We start from the raw sequence: 27,569 nt of genomic DNA, 5'->3' as shown, positions 1-27,569 counted from the left end.
TTGTTGCCAGATATTCTTTATGCGTGAACATTTTCAAAATGAGAGAAAACAAACTGTAGGCTGTTCAGTTTGTACCGGTCCTTTTGGAGGAGGTAAATTGCTCAAATCTAAACAGTTTTCATGGGGGAATAACTGTCCGTGCAGTACTGTGCATTAATTTTTCTGATCCTATATGAGGTAGGCAAACCTTGTACAAAGCCTGTCAATCCAGAGTTACATTATTCTTTGAGTCGCCTGAGCCTTGCGATCCTCAAGGAGCTGGGGTGAGCTTTTAGAGCCCCTGGCTATGCATTTTCACTCGTACAAGTAATCCAGAGGTGAGTAACCATGCTGATGTCAAGGGGATTTTGACCCCAAGTGAGACCTCTTCACATAAGTAGAAGTGGGCAGGCTGGTGCTCACAGCATTTTAAGAAAACTGTGTGGGGAAACAATGCTTCAAACCTGCTGTTTGGGCTTTTTCCTGTACAGTGTGCTTTGCAGGTGCTGAGAGATATTTAGTTATTGTCCATGGTCTTTATCTCCAGTAAGATACTCAGATAACGGGCTGTTTCAGTCCTCTTTAATTTTTGCCTTCTACTACTTCTCTGGTTCGTCAGACCTGTTCAAAGTTGTTTTTTCTTTCTTTTTGCTTCCTGTCAAAGTCACTCAAAGCAGATAAATGTCAATGAGTTTCAAGAAAGCCCTAAGGGTCTAATTACTCGTTTACACCACTTTCAGAGCACTGTAGCACTACTAGCTTGGAAATGTTTCTGATTTACACACATGTACACAAGGGATGAATCAAATTTTTTTTCTGTAATTCTGACTGTGACTGATGCTCGAATTTTGTTTTCTCTGGAAAAATAAAATACTGAAATGTCCTTGTGGAAGAAATATGTTAATAATTGTCATCAGTGTAGGATTTCTCTTGGATTTGTGAAAATATTTGTCACCAAGATAGTTTCTTCATAAATGTATTGATTGCATAGTGATTCTTTCATTCTTAAGCACTCAAATTCAGGGGGAAATACAGTTTTCTTTACTGAATGAAATATTCCTCAGGTCTGCATCTGTTGTGAGAAGTGACTGAATTCCCCCAGAGGCTGTGCCTGGGATCTTGAAAGACTGCACAGTTGAGAAGGGAATGAAAGGGAAGGGCTAATCCTTGCAGAGCTTTAACTGAAGGGATAGTCTTTTGTGGAAATAGAACTTTTTTCTTAGTTTTTTCTGAAGCAAGTTAAAATTAAAACCTTATACCCTGTCTGAGGCTAAGGGATGTTTGACGTTTGCATCACTTTTTTCTTCTCAGTATGTGACACTGCTTAGATATCTAAATCCTACATGAGGTGTTCGGAGACCTTGTTTCTTGAACTGTCTAATAGAGCTGTTGATCAGTGTGTTGAAAAGATTCTAGCCTGGTGTAAATTATACCAACTTAAATGGAGATGTGCAAGGGCAGAGTTTAAATGAAAAAATAGGAATTTTGGCCTATTTTTGGATGTCTTCCCTCTGTTTTACTTCTTGTATGACTTAACGTATACATTTGTGAATGTTTTTCCAGAAGCAGATATTTTCCCATTCTAGTAACTGTCTTGTGATAAAGGAAGATTACTCCTTACGGTGTATTTGGTTTATGTCTCTTACACTGACTTTTCCCTAAGAGATCTAAAGCTGCTGTTCATAAATATATTTCTATGATGCAGTTAGAAGTTTCTATGATGTACAGACAAATCAATTTTTCACCTTTTTTCCCTCCCGCTTTCAACCAGGTAGACAAGAAAATTGTCCGCACAGAAATAGGAGTTCTGCTTCGCCTTTCACATCCAAATATTGTAAGTTTAACCATGTTCCACTCTGTGCCCTTTTTAAAAATTCTATCTGTTCCTGAGAGCTCCGTATTGACTGTTGTGGTTCACATATACGGACTTGTGAGAGCCTTGGGTTAAAGCTTAGGATTTTCCTCATACGCACATTAGCAGCTTGTTATGCAAGCCTGTGAAATCATACTTATACTTTAAATTTTTGATGTTCTGACAGAGTTTAGTGAAAAACTGTGCAAAACAAATTCAGTAAATGAAAGGGGATATGGTGGTGTCAGTCCGTGGAGAGTGGGGAAGGTTTTACATTCAGCTTGCTCTGAAAAATTGTCAGACAGATGTTGACAGGCACTAAAGAAAGCAGTTTCTAAACCTCATGTGTTACGGAGAGGTTGCTGAGGTATGAGGAGCATGAAAACAACAAAAAGAGAATGCAGAATAGATAAAATTAGCAAAAAAAAAAAAAAAGAACTTTTGTGATAAATTGCATAGCTGAAGGTAAATGACGCACCGGTTTCAGTTGATCTCATCTTTCGTTTTTACTTGGTGTAGTCTGTTTCCTTTAGTTGGCCCTGTGATATTTATGCTCAGCAAATGTGAAAATGAATCATTTTTGTTATCTTTTACCAGATAAAACTGAAGGAGATATTTGAGACCCCTACAGAAATCAGTCTTGTTCTGGAATTGGTCACAGGCGGAGAGCTATTTGACAGGTGAGTGATCCATATGCACCTCATTCTGCACGTTGCGCAAGGCTTCTCCTCTGCACGTAATCCCAATGTTAGTAGTTACTGGAGTTATTTCATCAACATATGTTTTATTCACGTGAATAAATAGCAGCAGGATTTGGCTTCAAATACATGTTTGAAAATGTTATTACCAGGAAATCTTTCTGAAAGGCAAAATGAGCTCACAGTGCAGGAAGCTGTTAGTAAATTCTGAAGAGCACGTACTGTTGAAGGAAGGTGTTCAGCAGGTGAGCAGTGTCAGGGTGTGCTGGACCAGACAAAAGGCAGGAAAAAAAGGCAAAATGACATTGGCAAGTCAGCATAAAATGTGGGAGGTGGCAATCAACCAGCCAGGAGAACAGCATTACATCAGATAAAAAAGATGGTAAGCAGACTGCCAAAAATAAATACTCTTTGTCATTAATTATGTTTAAAAGACTTCTGCTTTTGTTAAAAGTATTCTGCAAGATAGCTATTAAGTTCTGAAGGTAATTTACTCATAGTGCTGCATATTCTTGCAGTATAGATGCATATGTATAAAATGAAAAAATTTTGTAATATTGTTGGGGGCAATATTTTACTCTTAGGCATTTGTTCTTTTAGAGCAAGAGAAAATATAGAAAGTATTTAATACTGGCTTGGGTAAGTCAGATAATTCGCTGAAGTAATCCAAGGAAGGTACAGTGCTTTCCAAATCATGCAAGGACAGGTTATTTAATCTTTGTTCTTCTATAATTAGATTTTTAGTATTGCAGAGGACTGTTATATAAACATGCATTGAAAACTTGGTCTGAAAGGCCCTTTGACTTGAGAAAACAAAAACATACCTTTTTTTGTAGCGTGCTCATAGCTACAACCTTGAGGTGAGCTGTTTCTGAAACATAGCAACAAAAGCAACTCCTCTTGTAACATCTTTAGTTCAAGCAGAAGAAAGATGCCTGCTAATTCAATATGCAGTGGAAACAATCAGGAGAGATGTGCTGCAAGCAAAACAACCAGTGCCCAGTCCTCATCTAGGAAGGACCCTGTGCAAGGTGTCCTACTTTTCACATAGCCCTTTTTATGTGCACCTGGTTTTGGATAGGGTGTTTTTCAGGAAAGTTGGGTACTATGCAGCAGTCTCTGCTGGGTAGTGTTTTGCCAACGGAAAATAAAAATATGCTAGTGAGATGATTGGTTTCTGAGCAGCGACCATATGTTTGGTAGGAAAGCTGAAGATGGAGCATTGCGCGTGATGCAGGATGGGGAAATTGCATTATTTTATGGAACTAGGATTTAATGTTATGACATTTTCAACATTCTGTAATCTTCTGCTTGGGCTGTGATTATAGGATTTGAGTTCTCTGGATTGGTCTTTCCCCAAATTGTGCTCTTAATCCATGAGTTCAGTTATTACAAGCTATCAGGTCGTGCCTGGAACAGAAGCAAAGCCATTTAGTCGCTTCCTAGAATCGCGGTGCCCCCTTGTGATGCGAGGAATGAGCACTAATATCATGGAGCTCTTCTGAATTAAGCCTCCTCCTGTTTTCCATGTACCATAGAACTGAAAGTTTTGGCAGTATGTTCTTATCTGGTCTGTGATTTGGAGGGGAAAAAAAGTTACTTTCAGCTGTTAAAGTTAGCAATAGGAAAATGACTTCACTCTTCAGCTTTATTCTGAAAATAATTCAATAGAAATATGTAGCCGAGATGTTTTGCACTAATAACATGAATTATGTTTGCTGTCCCTTTCCTTTCTTTCAGCTGAGCTGAAGGATTAACGCTCTCACTGTGCTGTACAGTGGCTGCCCTCTGAGTTTTAGTGAGGGAGTATTCTGCTCTCTTCTGTAGGGCAAGCTTCCCCCCTCACATTTAGTCTTTTTATTTCTTACATCTCTATCTCGTGCCTGAGGGAAATGTTCTGATTTACCAAGAGGCCTCATGTGTTGTCTCCTCTGTGTTTGTGCGACTCCAGTCCCCGGAGGAAGCCAAGCCGGGAAATCTCCCGCAAGAGACTGGAGAGCTAGCGGATGAGCAGGCAGGACCCTCCCGTGGCCAGGGACCGCCTTGAGTGTTTTACACAGACAGCGAAGTAACTTCTGTACTTTGAAGGAGTTACTCTTGTGCCTCTTCCAAATTAGCTGTCAGTAGAGGACAACATGAGACCTGTTGCACAAATGCATGTGGTCTCCTTACTCTAAACATCTGTCTATATTCATTGCTAGTACCATTACTACTGATCCTAGTAATATGCAGCTATGTTTTATTTCAACTATTTTATTGCTCTTTCTGCCACCACAGATTTCCATTCTTCTTTTGCATGGTATTTGATTTGCATATGAGCAACTTGTTTCACATACGCTTTCCCCTGTCATGGAGATGACTTTATAAATACCCAAGATCTGATTAGTTTTCTGGAATCTTATTAGCTTTATTTATGCACTGCTAGTTTCATGCTACTCTGACATAAAAGTTCTGGTTAATACAATTATTCACTTCCTTCACTCTATTTAATATTTCCATCACATCAGCCATGTTATGGCTAAAATGAGTTTTCATTATGGCAGTTTTTCAATTGTGTTATCCAAAAGGAGATAAATTCAAACAAAAGTATCTGTTGCACATCTCAGTTAACATAGCTGAAATAAGGCTGGTTTTCTAAAGGTTTTTTTTCTAAAGGAAATCTGTTCCGCAGACTTTAATTCTGGGTCATAACCTAACATGTAAAGTGCCACCACCTTAAACATAACAAATTTAACTCTACAGCCAATTTGAGAAGTTTTTGTAAAGTAGAATGCTTATTGCCAGTTTGCATGATGATTTTTGTCATCCCAGTAGGTGAGCAGTAGCAAAGGGCTTTTGAAGACAAATCTGTATACAAAATGATCAAAACTTAGAGAAAGGCGTAGTAGGTATAAATGAACTGATACTTTAGCTATTTCCTAATACCCTGTCTCCGGCCCAGTTCTGGCACATAGGACTTTGACATTTGTTTGGCCCTCCTGTCTCAGTCGTGCATGTTTAAAACAGCCATGCATGCTTTAAGTGCATTTAAAACAGCAATGTTTTGACAGGGTCCAGGAGGACAACTCTCCTGTATGGTGCTGAGTGCCCCAGCTGCAACGTGTCAAGCAGCATATGGCAGTGTTTCACGCACTGCCAAAATACTGAGGGCAGGCTGCTGTCACACCGGGTCCTCACTGGGGCAGGTTCTTACTAAAAAAGCCAAAACAAAACAAAAATAGCATAGCTGTTCATAGCGTGGCAGAATGATCATGCTAACATTTACCCTTGCTTTGTCTGTCTGCCAGCATAGTCTTTTAAGGACCTTGAACAAGCAGTTTAAATGAAAGCTAGAGTTGCTGCAATCTATGCTGAAGTTTGTTTGAGGTATCCTTGTGGATAGAAAATAGCAGAACCCGAGGAAGGTGGCAGCCAAAGGTCAATTTTCACCCCTCTCTCCCATCTTCCTTCTTACCTCGTCTTCTTAACGGAGCGTGCTGCGGAGCCATAGTTCAGAACATGGGCACTCTCATTTTTTAAATGAGAATTTTGAGTGGTGGAAATAAATAAAGAAATTTGTTTTCTTCGGTTTTTGGGTGACTTCATATTGTGCAATATGAATTGAATTGGAACAATAAAGTAATAAGCATTATGTGGGTACTTTTAAAAGGCAGGTTTATAATCAGAAAGGTGTAACGTCTCACCTCTTCTCCATGTAACAGGAGAAAGCTAAAGGCAGAGTCAACTGCGTTAACTCATTAAGTGTTCTCCCATAGATGGCACTGAATTACCTGAATTTGAGCTCAAATAAATGGAATCAGACATTTTAATCTGAATCAAACATCATAGTGGAAAAAAAGTTAAATTCAATGACTTTAAGGGAATGTAGAATGAATCTGGAGTACAAAAATTTCCTGGGAAAGGTAGACCCTGAGGTTGCATCTCGTTTGTGTAGGTAAATGGTCTAAGTAATTGCTTTTTTAAAGCATTTTGATAACTAATCAGTAAATCTTAGACTGTTCAAAAGTTTGATTAGATAAGTACCCAGTGGCCTCTTCTAATTTTATTGTGTTGACCCCTTTGATTATTATAACATCTTCATTTTTCTTTATAGTTCTTCCCTTTTAGAATAGTGATGATTCCTCTTAGGCTTGGTTCATTTACATTTTTCTCTTGTCTGTTCGTTTTGCCTTTCTCTGCCTTCACCGTTCTTTACTTAGGTGTAATTTCTTAATACTGTTAACTTGCCTTTCTTTTCCATCGTGTGGTGTATTTCATCAGATTCTTGATCACTTTGTTGCTCTGGCTTTGTTCCTACCATTTAACCTATGTGTTGTGACAAGCAGTAACAGGTCTTGCAGCACAAGGTAGTCTGATTTCTGTCTTTTATGAGCGTTCTTCTTTTTGAAATTGATCTTTTCTCTTCAGATTTTATTGATATTTATTGCTTTTTTAATCCCTGATATTATATACATACATACATACATACATATATATATATTTCAGCAAAAAAACCCTCAGCACTACTTTAATTTGATTTTACTCAGAGTGCCTGCAGATTGATAAGAATAGTTTTTGTTAGCCTCTTTCTTTTTTCTGTTTGACACTATTATGGCAATCTGTGTGTTCCCCTCGTCTGAACTTTGGCGCCCTGACCGCAGACTCTTTTGTTTCTTCCTTCACCTGGTGATTAAGCGCACTGAACGTCATCCATGATTGACGTACTCTTGACTCTTTATTCTGCAGTAATGTCAAAACCCAGGAATTTACAGAATAACAAATGTATGTTGTTCATTTGTAGTCTTTCTAGTGTTCTTTGGTATTTCCTTCCTGTACAGAGTGGTGGTAATGTCTTTACGCATGTTTATGGTCAGCATTTTATTTTCTGACACTGGACAGAATTACTCTGAGCAAATATCTACTTGACTGCAATGTTCTTTCAAGGTGAGAAATAGTCAAATTCAAATAATTTTTGGTAAATGTTTATATATAAATATAGTGTTTAGAGTATGACCAATACATACACTTAGCGTTTAGATGAAACACCAGGCACCAGAACACACACAGTTACAGCTTTATACATGAAGAAACAACTCAAGCAGTGATGATGGTGCAATTACAATACTGCTTGACCTTTGAAAAGAGTCTATACCTGTGCCTTCTAGTGAGAGAAGAGTCTCCTCTGAGTGTTTTGCTGGCTGCCTGCCACTTTCTAAATATGAACTCATATAATACTAAAGCTTGCCTGGTTCTTAACTCCACTACGGCAGCTTTTCATTTGTAATATTTTCATTTAAAATGTCCTTTTGCCTTATGTTGTTATTGCGCCAGATAATGTTGGAGGAATTGTTAGTGTAGGTCCACCCTAGCTGGGACCAAGCTGCATGTCACTAATCCACTCTGCGAAGTGGGCAAGCCTTTCAAAGGTAGGCCAAATCAGCACCTGTGGAGCGCTTGAGTTTGGTTAGTGGTGTTAGTACCAAGACTCCTTGGGATTTCAGCATCGCTGAGAAATGATTCTCTTTTTTTCTGCCAAGGCTTTATCGTAATAATATGGACATAGCCTACATGCCAGAGAAACCAGAAGATAGATGCATCTGTTAATGTAAATGGGAACTGGACCAAACCTTAGCTGTGATTTCCACAATTGTTAATAAATTTAGCTTTACATTTTTTTTGGAATGCAAAGAGCTGTTGACATGTCGTTTTATGCCAGTGACAAATTGAGGTATATACCTACAGCCATTAGGGAAGTCTCTGGCTGAGCCAAGAGCTAACCATTTGTCTCCTGTGTTGTGAATCAGTGCCTTTCCTGTAATTATAAAAAACAGTTAAGATACAAGAGTTTCATAGATTTTGTTTGTCTATTTGTTTTTTCTCTTTTCTTCATGGCAGGATCGTAAAAGGAAACCAAAATGTTTTAGGAAGCAATATAGTTACCGAAATATTCAGAGCACCAAAATATTTGCCCTAAATGGTAAATAAGTTCATATTATGAGAAAGGTCTGAAAAACAACTCCTTTTTGGATAATGTGCTTCTCAGTTCACCATTGAACTTGGACATACCTAACAGCTGGAGCGAGGATAAGAGGTGCCAAAGCCGCTTAGAAGGACTGTTACATGTCAACCTAAAATTATCCTGAATTGGCTAACATTTACGCATTGAGACATAGAGGAGTATAAGCACCATATATGTTTTTATTCATTACCCAAGTAGTGTTCCATTTCAGAATTTGTTGGTCATTTGTCTATGTTTCAGCCCTGTTGGGAAGTCAGTGATGTCCCAGAATGAGCTCTAGGGTAATGTGTTTAAAATGTCGTGACAGCTAAAGCTGTGCTGTTTTGGCAGGCAGGGCTGGAACGGGCAAGTTATTCACCTGTGTTCTGGCAGCATCCTCAAACATCTTAGGGAGTCCAGGTTTTGTGGCGTTTTCCAGATATTTCTGTAATCTTCCTCTGTGGGCTCTTACTATGGCTCACCAGCCAGGGAGTTAGATTTAGCTTCAAGATTAGGGAAAACTTACTGTCAGTAAATTTGACCAAAAGCCAATTGCCTTGTCCCTAACAGATGCAGAGAATGTGGTTTCTTCCTTTTTTATAGCAAACTTTGACACCTGGAAGACCCTTATTGTCTTACTCGTCCATATTCTAGACTAAATATTCTCAAGTCCTTGCCTTCTCAATGCCTTTCACCCTTGGGCATTTTGTCTATGTCACACTTTGTTACTCTCCTTTGAACTTCCTCCACATTTCTACCTCTTTCTTAAGCTTGCAGCCCAAAGCTGGACAAAGGGATCCAGCTGAAGCCTCACCAGGACTTAGTCGGGTGGCTTCATTGATTCTTTCATTGCTGCTCTTCCCCCCTTTCCCTGGCCACCACATCCTTTGCAAGCTGCCAGTGACTCTTTGCTTCATCACTTCCCCCGGTAGATGGGAGTCATAAAAAATGGAAATAATTTAGTTTGTGGTCATGTTGCCTTACATATTAGTTGATGTAAAAAAAGAAATAACGCAAACGCATTTGTTTGAGAGATTAATTCGAACTGCCAGTTTATGAGCACTGTGGTTGCATAACCTCTGGAAACAAAGACTATCATTTTAAACAATATCTGCTAAAATTAAGCGCCTGAAAGATGAGCCTGGCTTTTTGAAAATGATAAGAACTGAACTGTGTGTACCAGCATGGGTGCAGACAGCTGGGTGATCAGTACTTTTGAAGATGTGGCTATTTATTTCGTTTCATCTAGCCTTTTAATGTATAATTCCTTATTTAGCTACAAGATTTCTCCTGTTCTGTGGGTGCTATAGAAACACTGAGTAGGAAGTAGAAGGAAAGAAGAAGGGGAGAGGAACCCCTTCGTATCAGATGTAAGAAAGCTGGAATCTTTAAATTCTCCTGTATGCCCTGGTTATCAGAAATTATCTCTCACTTTAGACGTGAGGAATAATGATGGAGGGAAGACAGTTTTCCTGAATGATAAAAATGCTGCATTTCGTTTCTGAAGAGGATATTAAGTAATTACTTGACTTGGATTCAGATTCAAGCCCGATTCTGTATTTCCTCTTTTCCTTCTTCAAATTATGGGTGGACAGTCTGAGTCATTAGTGTGGCAGTAACTGCTACTCCCAAACAAATTATAAAAATGATCTTAAAATGGGGGAGAATCAGCAATCTGAATCAGATCTATGATGTTTGTATTCATTACTCTTCAATGCTGTAATACAGAAAATACGTATTTACAGAGAAGCATTACTTTTTTAACTAAACAAATGCATCAGAGCAACAAGGAATTGAAACCTACCTCAGTACAGGTATGAGCCAATGCATCTACTCATTGAGAAAGTGTTCCTTGTGGAAACCTTTTTGCTGTTGAACAGAGCAATGTAATTTCCTTTAACCAGTTTCTGACTATTTTTCAGTCTTATCTTTGTAAAAATGTTATAATTTCATTTTAAAATGATGTTTGCATAAGAATTATTTAAGTGAATAGGTACAGAAAAAATGCGCGTGCCAAACAAAGAATTTTAGATAAATGAAAACTTATTATATGCAGTTGGAGATTTTAGAAAATGGTAACCCCCTACTGACACTGGAACAGATTTTATAGCCTTTATATGCTCCAATGTCTCACTGAGGCTGTACATGATATAACAGGATGCAGCCCACAGGTGACACATGGTACAAGTGTTTTGCATAAAAGCCTGCTAGAAGTAGAATGAAAATGACCCTAAAAAGACTTGTGGCATTTTCTGATATTGTGAAATTCATAAAGAATGATCTAAAAATAAAATATAGAAAGGGCATGAAGAAAGAAAGAGAAAGAAAGTAGGGAATTGATAAAGTAATAGAAACTGGGAATAAAACGTTATGGTTTTTCAAGGCTAAATACATTTAGCAGGCCTTTTGCAAACTAAATTATGTGGCTCTAGATTTACCTAACGTTGAAATGCAACCAACTCCACAGGGTGGAGAAATAGTATTTGTAGTAGTAATATTAAGTAATTGCTAAAAAATAGAAGTTTTAGAGTAACTGCTTAGATTGATTAGCACAAAAAGCAACCGCGCTTAGGAGCCTGAGAGGCAGGAAGGAAGGAAGGAAGAGACTTTCTACGCTCAGATTTCAGGCTAGGTCGGAGGATGGATTGAGCGGCCTGCGTAGGAAGGAAGCAGTGAAGTAAAGCTAAGAATAGGAGTAGTAGTGAAATGGGGGGGGGGGGGAGAGAAAGTCTGTTTGTTCAAGTGGGTACTTGAACAACTCAAGTTAGAGTTCCAAGTTCTAAGAAGGATGTCGCAGAAGGAGTAGAAGTGCATGAGCTTTCCCAATTACATTACAGGTTGCAGAACTAGAGTTACAGTTTGTAAGAATTTATGTTGCTATTGATGTAGAGCCTGATAAAGTCATGCAAAATAAAAACATTACGAGCAACGGAGGAAGCCTCACACTTTTGTAGTAGAGAAGCATTACAGATGACCAGTGGCTACAGTGAAACCCCCACTCTGGAAAACTAAAGGATTTATCTTGTCAGAACCTTCCAGTATTCAGAGGGAAGACAAATGATAGAAAGGCTGGATGGAAGCTGGCAAGCATTACTGCAAATTATTATACATGGATATGCTTGAAGATCATGTGGAAGTTGCTCATTTCAGCTACCCCTCTATCCATGAGAGTACTGATTACAGAAAATATGCTATACCAGCTCCACTGACTAGCTTTCCTTTTATTTGGTGGTGCAACATTATGGGTTGTTTTGCTCAGCACTAAAAATTCTCTAGCTTCATTTCCTGACAGCATGAGATTTTTCTGTCTCTGGACCTTGGGAGCAGCTGGCCCATGGCAGGCTCTCCTTAGGAGCTGCCTTGGCAAGGCAGCCACAGGCTCGGCAGGGCAGCCCAGGCGGAGGCTCCACTCCTTCCCTTGTCCTGGGCTGCCCAAGGGGAGTGCTTCTTTACCCAGCGGTAGTGAAAAGTGGCACTTAGGAAATGTTTTTTGTTTTTTTTTTTCCTGTAAGACAGATATGTCTCCAATATGTTCACGCATGCTTGGAAAGCTAAGATTAAATCAGACAGCATTTTAAGAGACCTCGTGCTTGAGGTCACAGCCTCAAAGAATGCACCATGTGCTAGCTGCCACAAAATCACTTACTTTCAGTATGTGGCTAAAACAATATTCTCTTAATCTGCAGCTGTACAACACACATTCTCCTAAAACGTGCTGAGACTTGAGTGTAACTGACAGAAACATCACTCTGGAAGTGTTATATGGCACTTTCTTTGGATTTTTGTGTTGAAAAGTTGCATAACTAAAAATTTCTGATGCAATATCATTTCAAAAATGAAATTTGAAATATTAATTTATCGTAAAAGTGCTGCAGAAAAAAGAAGGGCATTTGCAGTCATGTAAGCGCAACTTCATACATATAAATAGCTGAAATATTAATGCTTTCATCAGTATGTACTTTGTTAGGTGTTTGGCTGTGTGCAAGTGTAAACAACTGAATCAGCATATTTCAATAAATGCCTATATGCAACTACAAAAATATGATCCTACACAAATGTGATTGGAATGTGAATAGTGTATTTCACCGGTGTCATATCTTTGCTTACTCTAGAGCGTCATCTTCAATTTGAATCTCTGTCTTGACTTTACTGATTGTGACCCCACATTTGGCCTTTTGGTCTGTCTGGCGCTTTCATTTATGTATCAAAGACAGTATTTAATTAGCTCCTTATTGTCATTGTTTCTTTCTTCTGAACTCTCAAGGAAGATTTAGTGTTTCTTCATCCATGCTTTTCTTAAGGATTGTTCTGTAAGCAAGGTATAATTATGTTTCTTTTTCATAATGACAAAATAAGATATGCCTGTAGGTTTCCCCTCCCCTTAGGAGTAAAGGGCAATGAGGCAGTGTTCATCTGCAGGCTGAAACTGAAACGTTCTCATGAAGGAGAGGTTTTGTTAGTCTCAGGTGGGAGTGCTGTTATAATAAGCAAATTGGCACACCTACCATTTGCCTCCTGTAAACTGTCACATGGAAGATTCAAAAATACTTATGCAAATAGTCTCCCAGGATTATTACAGGACCTGAACCGCAGGAGAGTCTTCTTTCAGTCCTCTTACTTGTTGCCTGGCATAGAGCCAAGTTTGAGTTTTACAGCAGGGTGCCCTTTAAGAATAAGTGTACATCTTTAGCAAGTGGTATATCTTCTCTCACTTTATTGCTGTTACAGAAGATGAAGCTTTCTATTTGCTAGAATAATATTAATTAAGAATAGGTTTGTATTCTCTGCAAGTCTGGTTTCTAGACTTCGGAATAACTAGATGGTAACTGCATGTGACATAAGCCGTGCACGTGTTATTCACGGGTAGCATACTGTGATGAGCTGTGTGCAAAACATTATTTTCTACAATTGTTTTTTTAATGCTCTCCTGAATTAGGACCCCACACTTCATTACATTGTGTTTATTTGATGTAAAGGGTAAATTCACAAGCGCTTCATCTTTAATGTCTATGTACTTCTGTTGTGCGTTTAAAGGACAGTATCTCATCTATACTGACATATAGTTGTCTGAATCAGGGTGGTCTGATCTTCTAAATGCTGTGGGCAGGATGCCGGTTTTGAGCATTGTTTTGAAGTAATTGGTAGTTCCCCAACCAGCGCTGGCATAGCGTTGGCAGGAAGCCAGGATGCTTTTCTTTGATTTGGCAAGTGGAGGGGAATACAAAAAAGGTGGCTGCCGTTAGGGGATGTCATTTTTTTTCTTCTGAAGTTGTATCTACTTGGAGAAGAAAGAACAGAATGAATGTTATTTTTTAGACTGTATGGTAAAATTAGAAATTCATCAGCTCTGGAGAGAAATGTAAGTTGAATCATGACTGCATTGCCATGTATTTCTCTGATTTTAGTCACATACAGGGGAAAAATCAGAGAAATTTAAATGCTGCTGCTTAAAAGAAACCCACCCTTGTGCCTAGCATGTTTCTGAGGTCACGTGCACAGGGTGACCTCACCGCTGTTTTGATGTGCTCGCTCAAGGTCGAGAGAGACAACCTGGGTTTCCCATACCCAGGGTCAAGGATTCTCCTCGCTTGTGACGCCGCTGAGCTTTAGGATATTGGAATTAAACCCAGAGTACTCTTAGCAGGTCAATGTTCATGCAACAATCCCACATGCAGCCCTGTGCTTTGTGGGGTTTTTTCCCCCACGGTACATTGTGGAATATATTCTAAAAAATAAAGTAATATGGAAGCAGAGGGTCAAACTACCACAGCCCCTCTCTTTTAGGGGAAAGGAACTGCTGGTGGCGTTGTTGAATGCAGGAAGGCAGGTTGGTGGTCCCACTGCGGAGCCTCCTGATCGCAGAAGTCATTAGCATGAACAAAATTGTGTTTGTCACACGAGATCCCAAAACTGACAGTGGGAGCAGCAGAGACTTTTCAGTTTTAGTACCTTGTTACCAAGTTTGAAATTTCTCTCATCAATGTCTCCTGTAACTTATTAAAGAAGGTTGTAAGCTTAACAGAATTATTATACTGTGAATGTTTTTAATACTTAAAATCCCATAAAACAAAGTTTAACATGCTTGTTGTGCCATGGAGGGAGGAGCTGCTTAGCATCAGAATACCAGCCGTGAAGGTAGGACAGGGAAGAAGTCAAGAATCTCAGAAATGCCTTTGAATGCTAAAGACAGGAACCCGCCAGCTAAGCCTAAATACCTTTCTGAATTTAAAAGGAGGAAGAAGCCAAACAAGTATATTTAGGGGAGCAAAGACCCAAGTGGGAGGGCCACTGGGGCTCAGTTTTTAGAGTTGGCAAGTTCAGAGACCCTGATATTGCTACTGAGGCATCCTGCTTTCAAGCATAATGTAACATTGTACTGTGTATTTTATTACTTTTTTTTAACCTCCCTGCTAAGCTGAACACTAAAAGCCTAACATAATTTTCTTGCTCAGTAAACTTTTTTGGTTTCACCCTTGTGAGGGCAAGTGCAAGTAATCTTTCCACAATGGTTTAAACAGTTGACCAAGGTCATGGAAGGGCTGGGGGTACAGAAATACAAAAGTAGAGATACAGGCCCACTGAGGGGGAAGCCATGCATGTGGGATGGTAGCTGAAAGGCTACCAGGAAAAACTTTGTTAGAAGTAAGTCCCCCAAAATTTTGCTGCCAAGAAATCACAGCAAAATGGAATAAGTCTTGTCTGAGGAGTTTTGCTTGCTGTTACCTGATAACAGAGAGGTAGACTTAAAAAAAAAATTATCTGTGAACACAACGAGTTTAAAGTTAAAGTAATTGTAGTTGCTTAGGATACTCCTATATAGACTATTGTCCACAGTACCATGTTCGCTAGATATGTCTCTGGTGGATTATTATTTTTGCATTGATTCATATTGCACCAAAGGTCTTGGAGAGTAAATAGTAATGCTCTTTATATGCACATTAGTCAAAACCTTTCTGGTCATCATAGTAAAACTGTAAAGAGTTACTTCAGAGGTAGCTCAGTATGAGTGTAGTAGTTAGCAGAAGTGAAGCAGTGAACAAATCCCGCAAAAGGGGAGCGGCGACAAAGGAGGATATCCTTGTTGCCACCGACCAAATCTTCTTCTGGACCCTGGGACAGAAGGTTTCTAGTGGCACCGAACGCTGTTGACCTCAAGCATTACAGGCTTGTTCTTTTCCTGATTCATGGGGCTCTCCCTGCCTTGTTTTGTAAAATTAGCTATCCTAATCTAAATCTAATCTAAATCTTAGCTATCCTAAAAAATCTCCTGTGCTTGCAGGAGATCACTTTATAAAATGTGTAACTGGGCACCGCAAATACTGCTTCTAGGACAACATATGTATGTGTTTTCTTGGGTTTTGAAAAATCAGTACGGTAAAAAATCAAAATTTCAGGTCGAAGGTACCTTAAATATAGCTCTCTGAGGGAGAATTATTGTAGTTCACAATTACTGTGTATAGTTAGATGTACTGGTAAAAATAATAGCTTTCTTAAATGGAGCGTTATTAAGTTTTAATGATAGTTCCTTTATGCACTAACTTTTTATGTGTCGCTGTGCAAATCTGTATGTTCTATTGACCTTGTTTAATTGAACTGTGCATTTATATTTGAGTTCATTCTGTAATGGCAGTTTATATTCTTGAAGAGATGTAATGTAAATCCTGAATCAGGCCCCAAAATCTGTGTCACTGCTGGAGTTCTGAAGGAGTTGTAGTAGTATGCCTGGGCCTTAGGAGGAAAATTGCATCCACCTTGCTGCCCTTTATGGATGTTTCCAAAGTACAACACTTTGGAACATTGCCTTAACAAGGAAAAATGTTTTCTGGGTTAATGTTTTATCGTTATAAAGTTTCAGGGAAATAACATTATTAAAGAAGAAAGTTGGGATTTTTTTGGTTTTTACATAATTGAATTGATGTAAAAGAAAAGGAAAAAGCAGATTATCAGAGATTTTTGGCACTGCTAAACATTGATGAACTCACCAGAAGCTGCACGTGGTCAACACATTTATAAAATCAAGGTATTAAGTGTCATCTGTACAAAATAAACATAGTACACTGGAGATTTACATTAAGAAGAAAAAAAATTAGTTATAATTAAACCATGAGTATTTCTGTTGATTACAGAGCCCCAAATGTAATACCAATGGGAAACAAAAGAAAATTGTTCAGCTCATTGTACTCAAGGGACAATTTGCAGCTAGTAAATTTTGATATCAACCCTTTCTCTTGAGTCCCACCTTGAACAATTCAGATCTTTGTGGGCATAGCTTTTTTTTTTTTTTTAAAGAGGGGAATAAAATAGGGAGAAAAGGCTTGATTTAACTATAAATGTGGAAAAAGCAGCTCCTAACGGATACCTGGTTCATCTGAGGGTAACTCAGATTCCCTGAAGTTTAACACCTTACAGAATTCCAAAACTTTTCAACTGAAAGCGTCTGCATTATGAGTTCCTTACTGAGTGGTATTTTAACTCCAGCTTCTCATTTAACTGGGAATCACAGATAGCCTGGATTACAAGTGGGCTTTTTTTTTATTCTTTAGGGAGCATTGCAGACTCCCAGCTGTACTTAAATTTGATTATTTTCTAGTTCATTTTTCAAAAGAAGCTTTTACTTGCACGGTTTATTTACCTTAATCCATAACACAATTTCTCTTGTTGCTTTTTCTGTAGGATTGTGGAAAAGGGTTATTACAGTGAGCGAGATGCTGCTGATGCTGTTAAACAAATCCTGGAGGCGGTTGCTGTGAGTATTATATAGCATCATGTGCTCAGCACCTAATCTTTCACCTGTAATGGCTCAATAAATACTTAGGTGTGAAAGAAGCAGAGAAGTTCACTGGAGAATAGTCCACGCAAGTTCCCTTCTATAATTATTTTTATATTGATTTTTTTGTTAAGGTAGCGACACTTTGAAGGGGAAGAAGTGACCTTGGATGGCTGTCAGCAACACATTTAGCGCTCATCTGTTGTAGCTGAATGAATGTTCTTTGCCTCTATCCAGTATCAAAAACCTGTAGAGTTCAACACTGATACTTTAGCCCTAAAAGTAATTTGAAATCACTGGCACTTATGTATTCTACCATTCATTTTCTGCAGTGTATGTCGCAGTAATTTATTTGGACTCTAAAACAAAAGAGTGTGTGTTACTCTTACTCTCACCTTAAAAGTATAATAGATTGACTGAACATGTTAGACGGTGCAGAGAGTTGCAAGAATTCAAGTTGGAGAGACTCCTGCAGAACGTTGCCATGAAAATAGTTATCTTTCAGTTGCAGTTGTTGCCTGAAATTGACCCTTCACGCTTTTTGGTGCGTGGGCAGAAGTGTTCAGAGAAACAGTGTTCAAGGACACGTAGCAAGAAAGCGTGGACTACTGGGAAGGTGGATAGTATAGATTACAATGTATCTAATCAAAAATTAATTTCCACCACTCTTCCAATTACACATACGCAGAATGAGAGAGCAGAATAAAGTTTGGGACCACTAGGTTGTACAGTGCCTAATATAGCTTCTTCCTCTACATTTTGTGTGGTTTTTAAAACTTTCAGGTTTTGTACAATTGTTTCACATTCAGAAAGAGAGAAACAAGTCTTCCATGGCTCAGCATAGCTTTGAGGAAGGTATGAATGTCTTTGAGACAACAAGATGAAGTCTCTTAATAGCTACATTTAGTAGTACTGTACATTATCAATATTTCTCATTCACTTGTAACTCTCCCTTCTGATTTCACACCAGAGTTCACTAGGCCAGCAGTCAGATGCTAGGAAAGTACATAAGAAATTAATGAATCAATATATGGTCTACACACTAGCGTTGATCACTTCCAGTGTGGAAAAGAGGGGACGTATTGGACAAGGAAAACGGTCCAGTTGGGACACTCGGAGGACTTAATGCAAAGTCTGTTTCACTTTGTGAAAATACAATGTTAGCTCGGTCTGCGGAGAGATGCACACTAAAGATTTTGCCTTTTGCAGTGCCTGGTAGTCTAACTTCAGAGTCAGCAAATCTATTTTGGTTTTATCCAGCGGCACTGTGTGGTTGTCTACAGCAGATGTTTGGATTGAAGTGGTCAGGTAGGAGAAAGATTGTGAAGACCTTGGAGCAGACAGAAGCACTCAAGGGAGTGCAGATAGTGCAGGTGGGAAGGGGACTGACTTTGGGTGTATTCCAAGAATGCCATACTCTTCAAACAAGTCTCAGCTGTCAATCTCATGCAGAGAGAGGTCAGTCTGGAGGGCTTTTTCACAGTATAGTGATGGCCAAAGCAAGATCTGTACAGATTGTCCAAGGAAACGCAGAATGTAAAAGGAACTGTCTTCAGGATAGGAATGGTGGTGATGATTGACCTCCTTTGGAGGTACCCGATGGTGAGGAAAAGTTAATATGGTTCAAGTGACAATGAGATTATTCAGAAAGAAGAGACTGATTTCCGTATGTTTTCCTAGGATGGTAACGAACTATCTCCTTGTGAAAAACTTCCTATAAATCATGTTTGGTATTGTTTGTAAGCCTGTTCACAATAATTAAGAAATGAGAACAGGTGTTTACTGCAGTAACATGACACATTGCAAGACCATCATGTTCACTTCATGCTGCTTTCTGAATTACTCTGACTGCATACTGAGTCACTCTCATCCAAAGTAATCTAAATTACGTATTTAAATTTAGTGCACAGCATAAGGCATTTGTACAAACTTCTTAAATTTAGATTAGATCATTATTTTATGACCAAATTGTTCTTCCAATAGGATTGCAGCAAATAAGATGGTCCTACATTATTTATCATTCTTTTGCAAAAATTGTGTTTTGCTGAAAAACATTTCAGCTCTTTATTTTTAAAGCCAGGAACTTGGTAAGATCTTCAACTTTTAAGAATTGCAATAGCTGGCTTGAAATCAAGGGAACAGAGGTGAACAAAAGTGGAAAAGCTGACTTTTACATGAGCGTGCAATGGTTTAAGTTTGGACTTTTATAGAACATGGTACCAGATCTGTAGAAGCTAGAAGAGCTTCTATTGACTTGTATTCTTACCGCTGACGTTGGACATCCATGCTGTGTGAAAACTGTGGAAATGGCAGTTCTCGAATTGGGATCTCAGCAGTTGTGTGATGATTTCAATTCCAGCAGAAATACTGTGGCAGAATGGGGTTTGTGGGCAGAACTGGAGTTACCACTAGAAGCTATCTGAAAATACTGCTGCAGAAGAACGGTCTTTCCAGAATGAAAGAAAATATATCCATAGATGATTCTTAAATAATTGTACAGCAGACCATGCCATCTAATAACCCTGTTGACACCAGGTAGACATTCTTGGCCTTTGCACTTGTTCGGTAGTTGCTCTTAGGAAGAGAAGCATTCAGCCTTAATTTTGTTAAACTCTTGAGCTAATCTATTTACTTGTTTTATAAAGCCCTCATTAATGGCTGTTACGATTTTGTAGTAATGGATCTGCCCTCACAACATATCGTTGACATGGGGAGGCATTATGCCTTCATTTATGGAAGGGCTACATTTTCAGAGGGACAGATGTAATTAAAAAATGTAGTGCAATTTTTAAAAATACCTAAGCATTTTTGTTTAATTCCCTTTGAAATTATTAAACCAAATGGAGTTATACTCTTTTTAAAAAATCCCATAAAGACCTGTTTCTTGTAATACCTGAATACCTGAAAGCCTAGCTATAACTGGCTTACTGAGATTAGTCAAGAAGGCAGAGCAGGGCAGAAAAATGAATCCTGGTCTTCCAGGTCATACATAGAACAGCATCAAAATATAACAAATGTTCCCTCCCAAGAGCAAAGGAACCAACAAAAACTATACTGTCACTGCTGCCTGAAGACTGCAGAATCCATTTGGCCTTTTTCCATTATTTTTCTTTCTGCGGGTGGTTGCATCTTATCTGTTGTTCCGGATCCATGACTATATTTGCACACCTTCACCTTTTCCCTTATTCTTCCCTTGTTCTTTAACCAAAGACATTGCTTCATTCATACGATAAAAGCTTTGCACAAAACTAGGGCAAACCAGCGTTCATCTTTTTAGCTCTTTGGATGCGTGATTCAGAGCAGACAGGGAGGTTTTGTTCCTATCCTAGATCTCAGAACAGAATGAATTTAATTCTTGAAAGAGGATGCATTTGAGGACAGTTTTTCTCAGCATATCATTGTCCTTTCTCGCCTTCTCAGAGGATCAGATATATACAGTATTGGTTTTTTGCTCACTTATTCTGGAAGCAATTTTTCTATTTTGTGTTGTAAGTGAGTTTCCACAAGCAGATATCCTGGGGCCAGACCTTCACTGGCTGACTTGCAGAAAGAATTACTGATGTTCAGGAAATCAAATCATTATTGAAATGTTAGTCAAAAGAAGATACCGAAACATTTGTTTGTAAAGGAGATTCTACTTTTGAATTGATTAAGCATAAGAAAATGACACTGCTTTCCTTCAATGTGTACTTTCACAATCCTTCTACTTGTCACTAATAATAAACCACATTCCTTCTTGCCTGGTCTGCATTAGTGTCAAAGTGAAAACTTTCTGCTTAAGGCTTAAATTATTCTTTTCATTATATTTAATTTTGAAATTATTTTTAAACATTTGCCTTTTGTAATTAGGGCAGTTACTAGCATATCTTTCATATGTGCTTTTGAACTCACCCAGCAGTCTTTTAAGTTAATTTGCCATCACATTTTATGAATGGCTGTTTTCTTCTGATTGGCTATTATTTTATCTAGATAGGAACATTTTCCTGAAGCTGTATGCAGGACTCCCTCCATTTTTGTTTCGATTTTTTTATTTCAATTTTCTGCCACTTCAAACTCCATTGTACGCCTACTCTTTTATACCATTCCTTGTATGGTATTCACAAGGAGTGAATTCACTTAAATTCACAAGGAGTATGCTGAATTCTTAACTGTCGTGGCAAAGGTTGAGGGCACTTAGCCACTTGCAGGTTTGAGAGGGAAAGTCTAGATTAAAGGTTTGTATTAACTTCAATGAACTTTGATCCAACCTATAATGAGCTACGTGGTAGTAGGTAAGAACCAACCACAGATACGCAACTTGCAGGTATATTTTACAGACCCTGAGGCCTTAGTATCTCTAAGAATTAGAGCTTAAACCAAATGAGATAATGAGTTAGACGTTAAAGATCATTTGAGACCCAGGAGAACTGATTAAAATATTTGGGGGTTTTAGAATGCAAAAGTGCAGAGTAGATAAAAAAAAAAAAAAGAGAAAAGGCTTTTTTTTCCATGCAATCATTGAGTTAGCGCTTGCTGTAGATGTAGGTCATTATTGGCTTTAATTTTAGCCACTGACTATGAGGTTTAACTTGGAAAGGTAAAAATGAGGAGCTCAGGAGTTTTGGACAAGGCAAACGTTATATTTGCAGGCTTAAACAGGCGCACTCTCAAGAAGGGTTAGTGTATTGAGACAAATCAGGAAGAAACGTGGGGCTTAATTCTGTATGAAGTGAAGCATCCTCAAGACAAATTCCACAAAGTGAATGGGAGGGACAGCTATATATCACATCACAGGATAAAGACTGGTATAAAGCAGTAACAAAATCTGAGAATACTGCATGTAAGAGGAGAGATTTTGTGCATAATTATAGATGCAAAAGGATTTTTACTTCCTGCGTTTATAAGATTTTGCAAAAGGTTTCCACTTCAATGGGAGACATATTTATACTTTTAAATCTTTCCCTGATGGATCTGCAGTGTGTTCTGTGCTCTCTGGTATTAGGGAGTGGTTTTCTGAGTCTCTTCCTGAAATAAGTGTGGTTCAAGTTACAGTGAGAAGGCAGCAATTGTTCTGATTGAATTCAATCAGAAACCAGCCATCCCTGAGCTTTTCAGGTGAAGGACAAAGCATGTTTAGCCACATCACAAGAGGAAAGAGAAAGTTCTGTCAAATTTTCCTCATGTTTGCTCAAAAGTGATATCTTAGTAACTTGCAGGTTTTGGCCCTGGAAGAAGTATACAGTTGTGAGTATAAAGAACAAATCTTGATACCATGACAGTGATTTTTATGCTAAGGAATCCGAGGTTGTATCATGTTCTCTTTCAGCATGGTCTGCTTTTGCCATTTTCTTTATAACCCACCAATTGGAAGAAAAGCACACTAATGATTAGTTTTCAGATTTAACACTAGCGCTCAATTATTTGAGCACTTCGTTTTGGCAAATTTTTATGGCAGCATTTTGGAAAAAGAGGAAGATGAGTTTTGAGTTCAGAAGCAATACACCAGCTATTTTTAGTTAAAAACACAGTTTGTGAAGTAATTTGGGGAAAAAATGATGAGCACACTTGTATTCATCCCCTTTTTTAGAAAAAAGGTTATCAATATATGGGAAAAAAATCTGTATTACCTTTATGGTAATTTGTGCCAGGAAAAATACAATATGGAAAGTTTGGACAATAAATCTGTTTTCTTTCTTTGCCTTAATTCTTCAACTGTCTCACATCACTGAGCTAGCCCGGAGCACTGTTAGCCTTAAGCTTTCTTGGGAGGTAAGGACTGATCACAGAGCTTGACTTTGAACCCCTAGCAAGGTGAAATGTCAATACCTGTGCCTGGGAGCTGGGAGTGGTTGCTGTGCAACTACAGCAGGGGCACCAGGCATTCAGGAAGTCTTGTTTTCACTTTGATTTTGTAATGAAACAGAGCTTGGAATATTTGGTGCTGTTTTTTATGGATGAAACACAAACCTGAAGTCTTTAGGATACGCTTTTCCTAGAAGAATATCACTTGTGATATCCTGGAGAGCTGACTGTGTGAATATAACTTTTTGCCTGCCAGATTCCTCCATATGTACCTTTTGTTGAGTTTTTGTTTGTTTTAAACTTTGTCGTATAACCTGTTTGGTGGTTCTGTCGCATTATATGTGCGGCAGAAGGAGGATACACAAGATATCTGATTATGGATGCCTTATTGTCAGGTGAGATCTTCCCGGGGCCAGAATATGCACCCTGTCTCCTGACCAGTTCTCTGTAATGTGGCCTTGGTCTTTGCCTGCTACTTTGCTTCTGATTCAGCATGTAACTGTGATTGGGAAACTCCTGCTAACATAACTTTCCCCAGGGGCAGTCGTTGCTCTCCAATATCCTTCTGTCAACAAATCTTACCCAGTGTGTTCTGGAGCTCTCATTCTAGTCTCCTGAAACTCTGGCCTGTGAGGAAATAAGAGGATATGTGCAAAATTTTGCATATTTGTGGGCTTCTTCATTAGCTATTAGTATTCCAGATACCTTCTTATTTTTGGGAGGAAGATTGGGAGACAAAAATCTTCTTCGAATGAACTTCCTTGCTGGAGATGAGAAAAGAATTTTGCCTGGACCTCATGAAATAGAGGAAAACCTGTTCCAAGTGGAGCGCTCCTCCTTAGGCATCCAGCCCATGTAAAGAATAAGACAAAAGCAAAACGAAGCACCCTTTTTGCCCTTCGCAACTGGATGATATTTTCTCTTGGTGAGTCGAGAAAAGGACAAAGAGGAAGACATACTCATCTGTGTGACCGGCTGCTGAGGCTGGCTTGCTGGGCTTGCAGTAGTTGCAGTGTCAGCCTTGCAGCATGCACTGCCAGCACGGTGGCTAGGATAAGCCTGCCAGTTATAATAAAGAGCTCTTCCTCCAGAAAGCAGCTGTAATTCCATCACAGTGTTGGCTCCTGTCCCATCCTCTTCAAGAAAAACCTCAGGAGGGAGGGCTTTTTGAAATATCCTTCAAAGGTTAGGGCTTCTGTTTGCGTTAGTGTTGAATGGTGATGCAGTGCAGAACATAGTGCCTTTTAATACAGGGAACTCAAGAGTGCTAGTGTAAACGCCTCTGTGCGATCAGACCTGAGGTGTTTTCCATTTTCTAGGGCTTATGTAACTTGAGAAGAAAGAGGAGCAGATGTGTCCAGCAATCTGTAATAAGTCCTGTCATGTTTATTTAGAAATGTCTTCTGGGGAGTGATCCAGTGGCCTTCTGGAGTGTTGTTTTGGGAGTCTGCACAGAGACATATGAGGAGCTTTCTGTGTAACTTCTGTTATATTTGGATTAGTATTCAGTCCTTCTTGTGAACTTGTTAAAGGCTAATGCAACTCCATCGGATTCGGTGGGTCAGTGGGTTTAATGGAACCCTAAAGGTAAACGTTCTTGGTGGCACAGGGAGTATTTGGGCCTCAGTTCTGTTTCAGGGGTTTTAAGGGCAAATGAATTTATATGAAGTCTATTTGTAACAAACTTAACAGAAAATTCAAATTACTGTATATTTGAGTTCTGCCATATTTCTTGAAAAATCTTTTTATATGCATTTCGGAAAAGCTAACTTTTGGTTAATATTAAGGAATCCTTTTCCATTTTCAGAAAACAGTAATGAATGCAAAGACATTGACATGGCTGGACATGTACAAAGTGCGTCGGTGTTAAATAGATGCAATTAATTTTACTCCTTTGTGAAAGCGATATTGATGAAAGGGTTACTAAACAGGTTTTGCAGTAATCTCACGCTACTGAACTGGCCAGCCTTTGAGGATAGTGGGTCCATCACTGCAAAATGTCCCCTATAAAGAAAATTAGCAAGATGTCTAGTGTCAGTTAAGAATTCTGCTTATTTCAGAAATCTGGCCTGAAGTAATGAGGTGTGTTGGACATTTTTCAAATCCCTTCCTTCTCTTGTTGTCTTTTCCTCATACTTTGTACTTTGTCTACAGACATAAAAAATACACCTTAATATTCACTCATTGACACAGAAACACGGGAGAGTACTGACTTTTTATTTGTGAGATTAGGTTAGAGGCCAGATATTATGATGCTGTTTGTCTGAAGAACTACCACCTGAACAGTAACTGAAGCAATATTTGTGCATTCATCCATTGTATTTCATTACTTCTGGAACAAACATCTTCAGTAGTGATCGTTCCTAGCAGCAAACTTAAACTCAAAGAACAGATTTTTTGTGTGTGTGTGAAATATTATGCCTTGTTTACAAAATTGCTGATTTCAAAAACTTCATGTTAAGGACATCTGCGTGGCTTGTGGCAGTACGGCTTGCACAAATTGTGCACATGAAGCTTTTCAGGTGGTTGTGCAGAAATCAGGTATATGCTTTTGCACGTTGCCAGTTAAATGCCTAACTGGAGTTATGTCTAAGTGGATAACAGATATGCATATGTACATCATATGCAAGCATGCAATACATAAATCTAAGAGCAATTTGAAAATTATACTGAGAACATCTGCATTTTGTTTAAATAAATTTACCAAAATGGCTGTAAACCCGTAATTACAAATTAGGTTCTGTCATCTGTTAAAACTGAAATTATTACTATTCCTTGAGTGCTTTTTTTGCTTAACTGAAAAATACGTTGTTTTCTGAATATAGAAAGGAGTACAAAGCGTAAAACTTTGCAAATCTGGCTGACCTAGGCAATGGTAGTAACTTCCGTTTCCCCTAAGTGGTTACCCCATATTTAGGGGTGTAATGCATAACTGCATAATTATTTTCACTAGGTAAAATGCATGAAGATAGGAATCACACGTGTTATTTTGTGCAGTCCTGATTATTTCTAAAGGTTGTGGGAGGCAAAAGGAAGGAGGGCAGGCAGGTTTGACATCAGTCCTGCCAGCTGGCTTTGCATCCCGTGTGTCTGTCCCTGCTCCCCATTAAGGAGCCCAATCCTGGTTTTTGCGACAGGCTGCTTGCCTCCTGCTGTCTCGCGTGCCCGCACCAAACTGTCCTCTGCCCTCTGCAGCTGCACGGAGCAACCTATTATCAAGTGACCTCTCTTGTTTCCAGCTATCTCACTCAGTTAAAAAAAAAAAAAAAAGCCTTACTCGCTTTTGTATTGCATCTTTTTTAGCCTCACTCAGAGAGGTATATTTAGCACACCAATCACTTTTAACTTGTGTGTGATTGACTGTAGATTGAATACCTGTCCTGAAGATTATATTCTAATGTGTAAGCCTCCATAATGACAGTTTTTTCTACTTTTTTTAAGTTAATTTTTTTGATGTGACAAAATCATATATATTTACATGTAAGCTCATAGTGCCTGTAGTCAAACTGATCAGTAGCACTGTATCCAGCAGTCGTAACCCATGAATTATAAAGAAAGGTCTGACCTGAAGATGGGTATACAAGTGATACAACTTTCAGAAAGTTTCAAAACATCGTTCCTTTGTTATGCAAATGAACACAGGCAATGTCAAGGCAGGTATACTGGCTGTACTAACTGATTTAACGAAGTTTGGATAATTGACAGGTACTCTAAATTCTATGTGATGTCTTGTTCTGAAATAAGATAAAAGGCAATAGCTAAATGGGATCCTCTTAAAGGGCAGCTTATCATACTTACTGTGAATGATTTGACAGCGCACCTGAAGTCACAGTAAGGGAAGAGAACTTAGTATATATAATTTTACTATTTATAACATTGTATGCAAATTACAGCACAAGAGAAGTACAGAGATTAGTCTGGTCATTTGTGAGACGCATATTATCAAATGTCTGATGTGATCTTGTTCGTTGCCTCTTGAAATAACATAAATACCTTCTTTAATAAGGAGTTTCTAACAGTATTTTTGAAAAGGACTTCCCCTTCTTCTTGTCCATAATAAACCCTGTATCTCAAGGCAGTGTGTCAGACAGAGAGGAGGACTGAAATGAGAGGAAAATCTTTTTCTTTGCTTGTGTGTACATTAATTGTAGTCAGTGAAGGCAGCCAGGACCCATCGTTGGATTTGTATCAAACTGTGTTTCGCAGGACAAACGTATGCGTTGTTCATGTGAATCTGAACTGAGTATATTGCCATGGATATGGCATGCGTATGGATCTAACAGCATCCACCCTAAGTTTTTTTTGGTTGGTTGGTTTTGGGTTGTTTTTGCTGTTGTTGTTGATTTGGGTTTGGTTTTTTGGTGGCTCCTTTTTTTTTTTTTTTTTTTTTTTAGTAATTGCCATTGTATGTGTTCCAGGCACAAACTGTTTATTTTGTCAAAATTTGTTTGTGAGGCTTGAAGGTGAATTGTCTCGGAAAGGGGTGATTTAACACATCACGTACAGAGAGGACTC

General features: G+C 38.7%; 1 protein-coding gene across 3 annotated transcripts in view; it reads left to right on the top strand.

Annotated features, from left to right (window-relative positions):
• LOC104150975 (calcium/calmodulin-dependent protein kinase type IV) overlaps positions 1–27,569 on the top strand; it is a 174,004-nt gene that overhangs the window by 92,729 nt on the left and 53,706 nt on the right. For all 3 annotated transcript variants that reach the window (XM_068927018.1, XM_068927017.1, XM_009685515.2), the window contains 3 exons: positions 1,751–1,813; positions 2,429–2,511; positions 17,180–17,252. In XM_068927018.1, coding sequence (XP_068783119.1) covers positions 1,751–1,813; positions 2,429–2,511; positions 17,180–17,252 — 219 coding nt within the window. The remainder of the gene's footprint in view (positions 1–1,750; positions 1,814–2,428; positions 2,512–17,179; positions 17,253–27,569) is intronic.

Source organism: Struthio camelus, chromosome Z (genome assembly GCF_040807025.1).
Source record: "Struthio camelus isolate bStrCam1 chromosome Z, bStrCam1.hap1, whole genome shotgun sequence".
NCBI lineage: Eukaryota > Metazoa > Chordata > Aves > Struthioniformes > Struthionidae > Struthio > Struthio camelus.
Note: the sequence above shows the minus strand (reverse complement) of the source record. Positions and strands in the feature narration are given on the sequence as shown.